This window comes from Simochromis diagramma, unplaced genomic scaffold (assembly GCF_900408965.1).
Source record: "Simochromis diagramma unplaced genomic scaffold, fSimDia1.1 OVJJ01000603.1, whole genome shotgun sequence".
NCBI lineage: Eukaryota > Metazoa > Chordata > Actinopteri > Cichliformes > Cichlidae > Simochromis > Simochromis diagramma.
Window position 1 is genome coordinate 21,613,223 of NW_024387414.1, and position 13,265 is coordinate 21,626,487.

Consider the following 13,265-nt stretch of genomic DNA (forward strand, 5'->3'; position numbering starts at 1 on the left):
GGCCATTTACCATTTTACCATTCATAAGAAACAGCTGGCAGTGTTTTGTGGTCACCTTTCCCAGAAAGGATTGCCTCTTCATGTGTCCGAATTCTAGCAAGCTCAATAACCCAAATAACAAAGTGAAAAACACAGCACTCAACAAAGTCTGCAATGATTCAGCAACTTAACAGCCACAACACCTGTGGTTTGCCTGTTTTGTTGTATTTTTGTGCTACATATCTATTGTCGTCATGAGTCTAGCCTAATCTGCGCTATTTATGGATCGCAAGCGCCACATCGGTGGCCACCTGCTCTCTGCTCTTCTTTACAGTTACCCAGAATGGCTTAATGCACTTCTTTGGGACACTTAATCAAAGTTTTTATATTGATTATTTTTACTTATTGCTGCTGCCTTGGATTTGTAAAGTTTTAGAAGTATTAGTACTACAGCCATGTTACAGCTGAACAGAAACTGTCAATACGATGATAATTGTGTTAACCTAAACCCACCACCACCTAAATCCCAACACGTTTGATACAGTTTGATATTTGACCCTTGCTATAGATGACAAAAGAATAATGTTATGCGATTTAGAGTTATTTTGTTGTGAAATGGTGCTCAATATTTAATTGATTGCTGAAGGACTGATATTGAGGCAAGGTTAACATGGCCTCGTTAATTCCACAAGGGGGAGTGTGTTGAGGCTGACATCTAAGAGTAGGCAGCTCGTTTCTCCTCCTACAGCAGCTCAGGGTTTTTCTCCTGGACTCTCAGCTGATGGCTCATTAATCTATTCTAGAGGAGGGCCCCTACGCAAACAGATAGCCTGCGCAAGTGTACAACTCCATCCTTTTTAAACTTTTTTTAACCACGTGAAAGCACTGTAACAAAGTAAAGTTTAAAAATGAGTACATTTGTTTTAATTATATAAAATACAACTCCATCTCTGTCTGCACACAGTGGAGTTGAGTCACTCCAGCTCTCATCGGCGTCTCATGAAAAATCTGAGCAGTCATTCCCAACTCTTAGCTGCCAGAATCTCTATGATTGCAAATTCCCATGATAAACTCACTCAGCGCCGTCTCAGGAACAATACCGCAATCGCAGTTAGGGGAGTTCTTAGTGCCGAATTGTCGAGTCAGTTACACGTTTAAAAAAAATAAACAAATCTGTGACTCTAAAGTAGGAAACACTAAGAAAACTGTACAAAAATGAAGTAAATAATTTAGCCTGTGACACCGCTACCTCTCTCTGTCTCTGTAGTCAGAAGACAACAGACTATGCCCTGCCCACTGCATCGGCAACATCAGATTGGTATACGTCCCGCGCAATAGCTTATCAGCAGAAAACAAAGCAACAGAAAAGAAACATATGCAGTAAGCTAACAGAAAAGCGTTTTGAAGGTAAAGATGCACATGACAAATATAATCCTCCATGCTGAAAGTTGCAATACTGCATTCTTATAACTTTCAGATCTTAGTAGAGGTAAGTACTCCGGAGGGTGCAGTAGGAGGAACAAGAGGAAGCTGAAGGCTAAACTTGAGCAGAAAAGCACAAGGGATGTTTCGAGTGGAAGGAAGAAAATCACTGGCCTCCACATCCCCCCACCACTGTCAGTGATTTTGCCCTTCTTCTGGGCAGGTTAGGCATCAGCTGCAGAAAGTACATAATGGAAAAGGAGCGAAACCCGATAGTAACAGCACCTAGGTTCAGTTGACCTGTGCAGTTGTCTGTGATCCTGAGTCACATTTACAACCTGAGTCTGAAGTAGAGGAAAGTACAGGTGTTGTAAAATATTTCCTGTCTGGTTCCTGCAGTCCAAACCATCAGAACTTAATGAGCACCGATGATGAAGGTGCTGGAGAGACTAGTCTTAGCCCACCTGAGACCACAGGGAGACCCTCTGCAGTTAACAAATCAACATAATCTGGGAGTGGATGATGTAATCATCTACATTCTAGAGAGACTGCACTTCCGTAGATATTAACAGCTGCACTGTGAGAATCATTGTCTTTGAATTTTCACATCCATTTAACATGATCCAGCTGCTGCTTCTCAGGGAGGAAATGGAAAAAGTCAGCAAGCAAGTGAACTTGTCCACCATCTCATGGATTACTGCCTGACAGACAGGTAGGTATGTGACACTGGACAGTGCTCTGTCTGATTTGGTGCTGTGCAGGAGCTCCATAAGGGACTGTGTTGTCTCCATTCCTGTTCAGCTTGTACACCTCAGACTTTCAGTACAACTCCAGGTCATGTCACCTACAGAAACACTCTGATGATTCTGCAGTGGTTGGATGTATTAGTGAAGGGCAGGAGGAGTACAGAGCACTAGTGGGTGAATTTGACAGGATGTTGATGTGGTGGAGGAGTACAAGTACCTGGGCGTCCATGACAACAGGCTAAACTAGAAAACACAAATACAAATGCTGTATACAACAAGGGAATGAGCAGGCTCTAATTCAAATGAACTCAAATATGGGATAAATAAAGTACTTTATATCAGCTGACCATCGTGTCTAATTACGTCAGAAACATTATATGGGAGAAACAAAAACACTCAAAGAATATTGAACACAAATATCCCAGCCCTGCCCCCCAAAGAGCCAGTTAACAGCCAAATCAGGAAACATACAGTCCCATTTTTTTGTTGCACTGAACCATGCACACACGGTGCATGGTTCAGTGCAAAGGTTTTTCTTAGCTTGCTGCATTCATAATGCAAATTAACATGGCATGGCATTGTTCAAATGTTTTGCTGGGTTGAGCCAATGATGTTGATTGGCGCCACTGGAAGTGATAAATAAAGTCAAGGAACTTGTGCGAAAATAAAAACTTTTTAAAGTCAACTTTGGATAAAGTCATTAAACCTTTTAACCAGCTGTTATTAAATCTGACTGGTAGCTCCATATATGTAGTTAAAGTCATGGTCTCTATCTATTCAACTAGGTAGGGCCTTTAAAAAATTGACCAAATAACTGACCAAAGCTAATACGAGCTAATAGCTAAGGCTAAGGCTATCGCTATAGCTTGCTGTCAGGCCATCTAGAGTGGGCTACCTAACTTTAAATAAATACATAAAAAAATACAACTGAAATCTTTAAGCTAACAGTTAAAATGTTAACTTATGTTAACCGTTGGCTACATAGCCACAGCTTAACAATCTTGTTTTCCCTGGCCATCACATCCCTCAGATACATCACATACCATATTTCAGATTTCTCTGGTAAAAAAAAAAAAAAATCAAATAACATAGAATTAACATTTGTTAAAGGCCATTTTAATTTATCCTTAGTGTACACAAATAGTCTATCTACTGAGATATTTCAGTCTATATCAAAGTGGAGGCCTGACACACTAATTTAAATATCCCTATAACAAAATAGTTAAAAGGGCAGAGAAAAGAAAATATCACCTTAGGTTTAGTCCTGTCCCAGCAAGCTGTTTCACACAGACCTGCATTAAACCAAGGAAGAAAAGCCATCATATGGGGCTTTGAAGGCAATTCATGGTGAGATACAGTGTTCTTCATTAAGCAAGGATACAATTTCAGACAAGAAATATGACAAACTATCAATCAAGACCCAACAAGCATGATGGCCATTTGTAAAACTGAGAAAATAGAGCGCAGGCTACCACTGCAAATTAGATACCTGCATACAGATTTACAGCCAGACGTCCTGTGTGGGAGGCAGCAGGGCACTGAAAGCCTCCATTTACACACTTCAGTTTAACTGCAGTATTTGCTCTGACACCCATCATCGTGTAAGTCCTCCATTCATACAAACTCTTCTTCAGCCAACAAGAGCAATTACATACTAGTGATTATTTTTATAAAGCCCATTTAATCTTTAATCGTTTGGACATTTGTCTGCAATTAAGGGCAGGTTTTCCTCCTCAAAGCAACTAATCTGTTACTGACAACACCACACGCCCACTACAAATTTAAGCACTTAAATGGCAGCTCTGTCAGAGCCATGTCAGAATTCACATTTGATTCCCTGACAAGTTATAGTTATATTTTTGTAGTTATGCAGTTATATTTAGCCCTGTAGATATATGAATACGAATGACTATGAGTCAGCACCCCGATAAGGTTGTAACATTGCTGTAGATAAAGACCAAGTTCATTTGTAACACTATGTTCTCACATGAAAGAACAAACATCTGCAGTGAAGGAACACTAAAGAAAGACTTCTGAAGGTAATCACACATCATTTCCACAGAACGTCACACCAAGTGAGGTCTACAGCACATACTGTACAAAAAAAAATAAAATCTATCAAACTGTTTTTAATAGCATCTGATTGGCAAGCTGTCTTGGGACAGTTGGCACATGGGCGGGTAGCGGAGGAGTTTAGAGGTGCTAAAGTTCAGGCAGGAGCGATGCAGCACCCTGTGTCCTGCCAACAGACTTACAGTGGCGCAATTCCTGACTAAGTTGTTGACCCATGGCCCCCACCTGCCTTGACCATGCATTATCTGAGGGGTGGAGGGGGCCATTACTTTTCCCTCCTTTCCTGCCTGCCACGCCAGAAGGCTTTTGACTCATGCCCATCTGTCCTGGTAGTACATACATTAAGTGAAAGCCAAGATACTGCCACCCTGTCCAACTCATGAATGCCTTTATAACAACAAGTTGTTATGTAGTGTGTGAACAGAATTTCACCTTAGCAACAAACACCTTTGTGAAGAGGATGGTTAATCAGGATACAGGTCATTTCAATCCTCAAATCACAATGAGAAGAGACCTTTTTGTAAACCTCAGTAGCCGACACAATGCACGCAACAGCCTGGCAATAACTTGCTTTCAAAAGCTCTGACACACATAAGAAAATCAAAATTTGGGGACATGAGAAACACCTCTCAGTATGAGTTTGCATGCCTATGCTATTACCACAGCAACCGAGGCAGACCGGATAACAATCCCTGAAAACACAAATATGATCTAATCACTTGCAAATATTGTCGGCAGTCAGTCTGGAGATTCAATTTAGTCCTGCGTCAGATTTGCCTACAGTCTGAGCACATTCCAGGGCCTTTTTAATATGGAAATACACCAGGTAAAAAGGTTCAATTGGAAATAATGTTAATAAACACAAGTAAAAAGTCAACCCACTGCTACCTGAATGCCCGCCTAAAGCCCTCATTTTGTCCAAATGAATATTTGACATATTTCTAAAAGAATGGTTAAACAAACAGACATGAACTTTATTAAGGACACCAAAAATTGTACCTGAGCTGGTTGAATGTCTAAGTATTGAAGCACCTCTTTCAACATGACAGGCGTGTGAGGAGGCTTTTCAGCTGAAACAGCAGACGGGTCTTCTGATCTGTCCTCGTGACCTGGACCAGAAGATGCACCAACGAAACAGGAGTTCAATCTCGGCCTTAGCCTTCTCCATGCTCTCCGCGCAGCCAGATGTGTTTTTCGCATCATTGGGTAAGAGCGGACAGTCATGTGGAAAATCATGATCGTTATAATGATCTGTGGAGAAGTAAATTAGCAAAGTTACATGATGAGAAGAAAGATGGAAGGTTAAGCTAATCAAGAGGAACTTGGTGTGTAGTACAATTTTAAAGTTGACACTCCATCATCATGAAGCTGTGCTCTGGAGAAGCTTATAGTATACTCCGGGGTTTATCCAGTTTAACAGCTGCACTGAGACCAAACAGGTGGGAACAGGAACAATACAAAACTATGAATTAAAAGCTATCTTACGTTACTTGGAAGAGGAAAACATTACGGTTCCAAATCCAAGCCGATGCAAAAACTGTTGACTGACTAAACCTTTCCAATAACACGCTTCATTTTGAATATATTTAAAGATGTGGCCATGATTCTCAGTTCATGATTGCAGTAATATTGTGAAGCATTCTATACACGTCTATACATACTTTACAGCAGTGGTTCAGACACATGTGAATTCATATGTGTGAAAAACCTGTATTCCATCTCACAGCAATATTTCTTTTTATTGTCAAATGATGGCGCTTTTTTATCTTGTTGACCTAGGAAAACACCAGCTTATCATTGTTATTATTATTATTATTATTATTATTATTTTTATTGCAATGAGCTTCATTAGCAGGTATCTAAACTACATGACACCATGTTAGCACGAGTAAACTCCTCCAGGCAAATGGCGTCCCCATTTCAGCTTCAGCCATAAGACATGAAGTTATCTCAATAGTTTCTATTTACAGTTTTTTTCCTTTTTATGTAGGTGGTAGGCCATTTGCTCTGCTGACACTTGCCTGCTGGGACTCTATTCTTCACCTCTCTTGTGCACTTTCTATTGCCTTGATTTGCTGACCCAGGTATTGAAACTCATCTATCTTCACTAACTCTGTCCCTTGCTGCTTCACTGTTACACCTGTTTCCCTCTCATTCACACACGTAATCTGTCTTGCTTCACCTGACTTTCATTCCTCTTTTCTCTAGACCATACCTCCACCTCTCCAGGCTCTCTTCCACCTGTTCCCTACTCTTACCATAGATCACAGTGTCATCTGCAAACATCATAGGCAATGGAGACTACTGCCTGACCTCATCTGTCAATCTGTCCATCACCACTGCAAACAAAAAGGGGCTTAGAGTTGATCCCTGATGTAATCCCACCCCCACCTTGAACCCATCTGTCATTCCTATCACACACCTCACTATTGTCTGTCTGTCCTCAGATGCCTGTGATTATTTTGTATTTTATAGCCTACAACTACAATAAGAGTTGTATTGTAGGTACTTTTTTCTCATGAACCCCCCCCCACACACACACACACCTACCTACCTCTTCTTGCTGTTTACTAAACGTTAGCTGCTATCCTTCAAGCTAGGAGTAGGAAGGTCGTACTAACTTATCTGTAGGTTGTTAGAGGTTAGCAGTTCCCTTAAACAAACATGTGCCATCATTTATGGTGATATTTAGTAGCAACTCCCCACACAAAAACAGTATTTTGGTGTAAAGGTTAGCTATCTACCTAGCTAAAAACGCCTGAACATGGAGCAGATACAAAAAGGCATGCACGTGTTTGACGTGGCCATGACTGTAAAGCTATTATCTATTAAATTTTGAATGTTTAGCCCACCCTAATGCTCTGTAATACGTGTATACAGGCTATGATATCAGCAGAGGCTGGACATGTTACATCTAAATAAAGCGATGCAGAGGATACCGTTGCTATGCCACCATGTTGGATGACCGCGCTTCATACCTACAGAGACTGTCAATAAAATATACTGAAAAGGACCCGACGGTGTAGTCAGGTCCATTTAATCAAGTTTCACAAATGTTGAGCCAGACAACCGTGCTTATGCACAGAAAGCGGCAGTAGCTTACCGTAGCACACCACGGAGTAGCTCCACCTTCCGCAGCGTGCACTGTGCGTCACCACGGCCCGCCTAGTGACGCGCCCCTCTCGACCTATCAGATGCCACAGAGGAAGACGACAGCTTTTTTGAAAATATTGGCGGCGGTTGTGCTAGCGACAAGGTTAGCGAGTTTATTTACTTAATTCGAGCTACTTTTAAACCGAGCGTTTGATCTGAAAGTGTCGCCTTAGTAGGGATATGGACGATAGTCGTTACTAACAAAAGGTAAGACCGAAGATTGCATCGGAGACGAAGTAATCAAAGCCATCTTACCGTTAGTGACTGTACTACAGCTAGCTAGATGGCATTGGGCTGGCCAGTCCTGCTGTATTTACGTTGGCAGGATTGTCATCACATTGTAACGTGTGCTCGACTTGGACTGTTTATTCCATTTAATAGTACTGAGCTAGCTGTACCTGAAAATTGCATGTTAATACCTGTTAGACAGCATTTGATTATATTATGCTGTTATTAAACATATATATATATATATATATATATATATTATTATTAAAAAAAAATTTTTAATGTCACTGAAAAATGTCCATGAGTATCAGTCCCTAACCCAAAACGTTTAAAACACAAGTTTAGGTTTTTGTTGTATTATTTTTTTATTTAAAGATTATTGTTATTAGTTTTGTGAAAGTTTCAGTATCCTTATGTACAGTTGTGGTCAGAGGTTTAGATAGACTCATCATGTGCATGAATGCCATGGTAATTTCATGTCATGGTAATAAATCCTAAAAACACTGTACCAACCATCAAGCATGATAATGGTAGCAACATGCTCTGGGGCTTTTTTCACTCATAGTGATACTGGTACATTACACAAAGTGGAGAGAATAATGAAGAACAAGGACAACCTCCAAATTCTTTAACTTCATCTCAAATAAACAGTTAGATGGTTGAAATATGGTCACAGTTGGGTGTTCCAGCAGGACACTGAGCCCAAGCACACATAAAAACTGCTTTTGGAATGGATAAAGCACTAAACAGTAAGCTTGTGGAATTACCTACCCAAAGCCATTTCTGCCTAGAAGATTGATCAAATATTGAGCCAAAATTATGCCAGAAGCTTGTTGATGGCTACAAAAATCATCTGAGGTGCAACTTACTAAGGGACATTTTACCAAATATTAGTGTGGGGGTGTATTTATATATTTGAACCTGTATGTATATGTTTGACCCTGTTTGGATTCAAATAAATCCCAAATAAATTCAAACATGTGCACCCAATTCTTGTTTTTTTAAAGTAGGTAAAGATGTGTCCTGTACAATCATTTCACTCTAGAAAAAGAACAATCATGATGAGTGTATGTAGACCTCTGACCACAAGCTTTGCACAGCTTTGACTTGCTCTGATTTCAAATGTTGAAACCTTGCTCTACACAGAGTGCATATTGCTTGTCTGGTAGTTAACAGACAAGAAATATTATAAATTACAGTGAGACCTGACTTTAGTCTGCACTTTGAGACTATGGAACTGGAAGTTCAAAAAAGCTAAAGTGTTTCCAGTTTTTAGGACTCATTCCTGTGGCATTCTGTATGAAAACACTTTTAGGCTATTCACTTACCATAAAACAAGTTCAACTCTGCCTTCAAAGTCCTCAGACCATGTTTGAATTTTATCAGCATATTTTCAAGATTGTGAAATCCAGTTAACATTTTATTTGTTTGTTGTCTTGTTTTGTAATGCTTCATTCCTTGCAGGGAAACCAAGATGGCGAGTGATGTGTGCAGCCATGTAAAGGTTGTTGTTCGTGTGAGGCCGGCCAATGACAGTGAAAAGCGCGAAAACTGTCGAAATGTGGTCCAGGTCGTCGATAACCACATGCTCATATTTGACCCCAAAGAAGAGGACTTGTCGTGCTTTGGGTCACAAAGAGTACGAAACAGAAACATCAATAAGAAGGCTAACAAAGACCTGAAGTTTGTTTTTGACCTAGTCTTCGACGAGAATGCTACACAAGTCGACATTTTTGAGAACACCACTAAAGGAGTGCTGGATGGGGTGATGAATGGATTCAACTGTACAGGTGACAAATTAATGAGTACAAGCTGCAGCTACAGTCTGTCTGAATTAGTCACGATGTCTGCCAATTATAAAAAGATGCAGAGCTGATTAACTCATTCTGTAGTATGCTAGTTATTTATCTGTCTGCAGCGACAAATTACCCTCACTGCTGTGAAGGGGATAGACCTTCAAAGATACGATTTTATTCCAGGGCTGGATAATGGAGTGCAGAGTGTTATTCTTTACCATATATTTTGGTGCAATTGACTAAGCCAAAAAATAAAGAAAGAATTGTATTTATTTCTCTAATGTGAATTTAAAGCTTGAGAAAGTATTACTTTGTATAGTTCTGTACTGTGCATAAGTCTTAAACCACCTCTCATTCCCTTATGCTTTGCTAATATAATGGGAAATATTTGCAGTGATTTATCGAAGCATCTGTAAATATTTATAAAAAAAAACAGTATACCAAGTAAAAGTGGTCTTCAGGAATAGTTCTCCAGGCTTCTCAAAACACATTCTTTGGATGTTGGTAGATCAATCCCCGTCAAGGGGATCCTACACTGCTTTAATAATGTTGAGGTCCAGACTCTGGGGAGGCCAATCCATGACTGATCGTGTTCCATTGTGTGTTTTTTAGATCCAGGTATACTTTTACTGACTTGACTGTAGGCTTGAGATTATTGTCATGCTGAAAAATGAAGCTGTTGCCAATGGAATGCTTTCCAGGTGGTTTTGCATAGTAGGTCGAAATTTGATGGTACTTTTCTGCGTTCATAATTCCATCATTTTTAACAAGATCCCCGGCACCACTGGCTGAAATGCAGCCCCAAACCATGAGACGGCCTCCAATGTGTTTTACAGATGGTTGTACATGCTCAGTGTTGTCAAAATGACAAAGTGCCTAAAGATGCCATCTATAACTGTGCAAAGTTCTCTCTTATGTGTTGAGAAAACACTGTTTCATCCCTTGGGTTAGGTGCTCTTTTTATGAATGAGTCATATAATCAGTGTTAAGTGGATTAACAACAACAACAAAACACATTCCTTGGAAAATTGTCAGCTGGAAGGACTGGACCAAAAATAAATGAAAAAACAGTGAATGTCCAGAGAAAAACTGTGTTTGCTCAAGAACATATAAAAAAAAAATTACAAAATTTCTTCCTTGGAAGAAAAATTTAAAACATTGAAGGCTGGCTTGAGACCTTTAAATAGTGTAAGTTCAGTCCTCCTTTTGGATATACTTGATACTTCCATTGCTCACATTCCAAGTTTTTCACATTACATGTTTGGTTATGCTCTTTTCTAAGCAAGCTTTATGCTGAAACTGTTTTTGTAGAGTTTTCTGTAACTCTTAATTACTTTTTCACTTGCAGTGTTTGCCTATGGTGCTACCGGAGCAGGCAAGACACATACCATGTTAGGTTCACAAAATGACCCTGGGGTCATGTACCGCACAATGAAAGAGCTCTTCAAACGCATGGATGACGCCAAGGAGGAGAAGGAGTTTGCAGTTGCATTTTCATATCTTGAAGTGAGTATTGGATTCTTTATTTTTACCTTTATTTTTACTTTGCTTTATTCTCCTTGTTGTTTATGGAATGTTGTTTCTTACTTTGTTTGTTTGTGCAACATATTAATCACTGTGTCAAGTCTGGATAGTCAGACTTGTACAGAAGACTTTAAGTTGTAAAATGTGTTCTCAACCTACACTGCTTGTATGTAAAGGTATCGCAGCAGGATTCATGATTTCTACACCTTGCAGTATCATTGTGTCTGAAAGCTTTTACCTGACCATACATTTTTGTCTTTGTGTGGTTTCATAGTGTTTTGTTGTATTTGCACGTGTTCACAGGTTTACAATGAACAGATCAGAGATTTGTTGGCTAATGCAGGACCTCTTGCAGTCAGGGAGGACAGTTCTAAAGGAGTGGTTGTACAAGGCCTCACACTGCATAAGGTCAGTACTACCATCTATTATTAAAAAAAACACACAAAAAAACACTTCCATGCATGCACTTCTGTTGAAAAATGCCCGTCCTTTTAAAAACATTAAAAAACTGCATGAAAGTGAGCAATATTTGGGTAAAAGCAGGTGGTGCTAGCTCATTGTATAATAACCATGAAACCTGCATAGCTCATCTTGGGCCACGACACATGAGCAGGTTGGAAAAAATAATAATAATTGTCTTTTTTTTTTTTTTTTTTTTTTTTTTTTTTTTTTAAATGAAATAAATATGGGCGAAAACAAATTTAAATTTGCACTTTGTGATGTCAGCAGTTGTAAAGATTAACTTCTGTTTGTTCAACTATCTTTCCATTTAACCAGAAACTTGCAAATCAGTAAAACTACTGCTTTCATTAAAATTGTTCTCCAGAATTGCTCAGTGGCGGTTCCATATAGGGAAATATATCATAGCACTTGTTCTTGTAATGTATAATTATTACATTGTGTTACACATTATATTATATACCATAATATATTTCATATATATGTTTATTTGAGCAGGCTGGTTCTTTAAATAGATTCCTCTGCCAATGTGACTAACCAGAATCACTACTTCATGACTACTTGAGATGGTGCTTATCAAATGAATGAGGAATTTAACTCATGTTGCAGAAGAAGGAACTCACAGGGGATAAAGGCAGGGGAAAGCAAATCACGAAGCTAATTAAATGAATTGCCTCATTATTAAGACTGAGAAATAATGATATCGCACAGAAACACGTGGAAAAAAAAATGTAAATGTCTGAATAAAAGCATGTTTAGGTGTGTGTTTTATTTCGTCAGGGGCAGATATGATGTATCACAGATTATCTTGCAGTATTAGACTGCGTTTCACTTAATTATCGTATCATGATTGCTACTGTGCGAAATGTATTTTGATGGCAGTGCACTGCAAGTTATTTTCCCCTGTGTGGCGTCCTGTGTATGTTCACGTCTTTGTTTTTGTTTTTACCGACAGCCCAAATCTGCAGAGCAGATTCTCGAGGCTTTGGATTCTGGCAATCGAAACAGGACACAGCACCCGACTGATATGAACGCCACCTCTTCTCGTTCCCATGCTGTATTTCAGGTAAGCTAAATGACCAGAAATCATCAATAAATTAAGATATAAATACTATTTAAATTTTTTTAAAGACTCCTTATCGCTCCAATCATGTAACAGTGTATCAGACTTTAGTTTTTGATAACCTTGAATGAACTTTGTTCTATTGTTTTCCTCCAGATATATTTGAGACAGCAGGACAAAACTGCCAGCCTCAATCATAATGTATGTGTTGCCAAAATGAGCCTGATTGACTTGGCAGGCTCAGAGAGAGCCAGTGCCACCAACGCTAAAGGGGCACGCTTACGAGAAGGCGCTAACATCAACCGTTCACTCCTCGCCTTGGGAAATGTCATCAATGCTCTTGCTGACCCAAAGGTGAGTGAAAGTGAATGTACAAGGGACTACTTTACAATCACAACTGTTTCTGAGAGCCATTTAAAACCTTTTAAAAACATTAAAAACACTTAGTAACATTAAAAAACAATGAGTTGATAATATTGTTTCCTAACTGGCAAATAAAAGGTTTGGATGGTTACTATAAGGCAGCACCTGATGTTTTAAAACTGTAATATTGCAGTAAACAGAATCCTTAACTATAAGTATGCTCAACTCATTGTACACTTCTCGGCTTAAGCGGCTGCCATATTGCAGAGTACAAGGGTCGAATATGTTTGTTATAAAAGGAGACATTTTTGACCTCAATTCTCAACCCCAAAAATCTATACAGGCCATAAAACAGCCTTTTAATGCCAATTATATTAGATATTAGATTTAGGATTGTTTAATTTTTATTTTTTTAAAAGAAAATAATTTCCAAATTTTAAGATAAAGTATACATTTCTT

General features: G+C 39.1%; 2 protein-coding genes across 8 annotated transcripts in view; one reads left to right on the forward strand and one right to left on the reverse strand.

The window, feature by feature from the left end:
• Positions 1-7,646, reverse strand: part of mettl15 (methyltransferase like 15) — a 62,085-nt gene extending 54,439 nt beyond the window's left edge. Inside the window, exons 1-3 of one of the 5 annotated variants that reach the window (XM_040010969.1) lie at positions 7,629-7,646; positions 7,324-7,407; positions 5,220-5,471 (exon numbers count right to left, since the gene is read on the reverse strand). In XM_040010969.1, the coding sequence (XP_039866903.1) occupies positions 5,220-5,456 (237 nt within the window). In that variant the 5' untranslated portion in view covers positions 5,457-5,471; positions 7,324-7,407; positions 7,629-7,646. The other 4 variants (XM_040010970.1, XM_040010968.1, XM_040010971.1 and 1 more) reach the window with 4 other exon arrangements.
• The window catches only part of kif18a (kinesin family member 18A), a 41,186-nt gene continuing 35,273 nt past the window's right edge, over positions 7,353-13,265 (forward strand). For 2 of the 3 annotated variants that reach the window (XM_040010964.1, XM_040010966.1), the window contains exons 1-6: positions 7,353-7,476; positions 9,066-9,391; positions 10,746-10,903; positions 11,225-11,329; positions 12,336-12,446; positions 12,600-12,797. In XM_040010964.1, coding sequence (XP_039866898.1) covers positions 7,415-7,476; positions 9,066-9,391; positions 10,746-10,903; positions 11,225-11,329; positions 12,336-12,446; positions 12,600-12,797 — 960 coding nt within the window. In that variant the 5' untranslated portion in view covers positions 7,353-7,414. Of the gene's footprint in view, positions 7,581-9,065; positions 9,392-10,745; positions 10,904-11,224; positions 11,330-12,335; positions 12,447-12,599; positions 12,798-13,265 lie in introns of all 3 variants that reach the window. The other variant, XM_040010967.1, reaches the window with a different exon arrangement.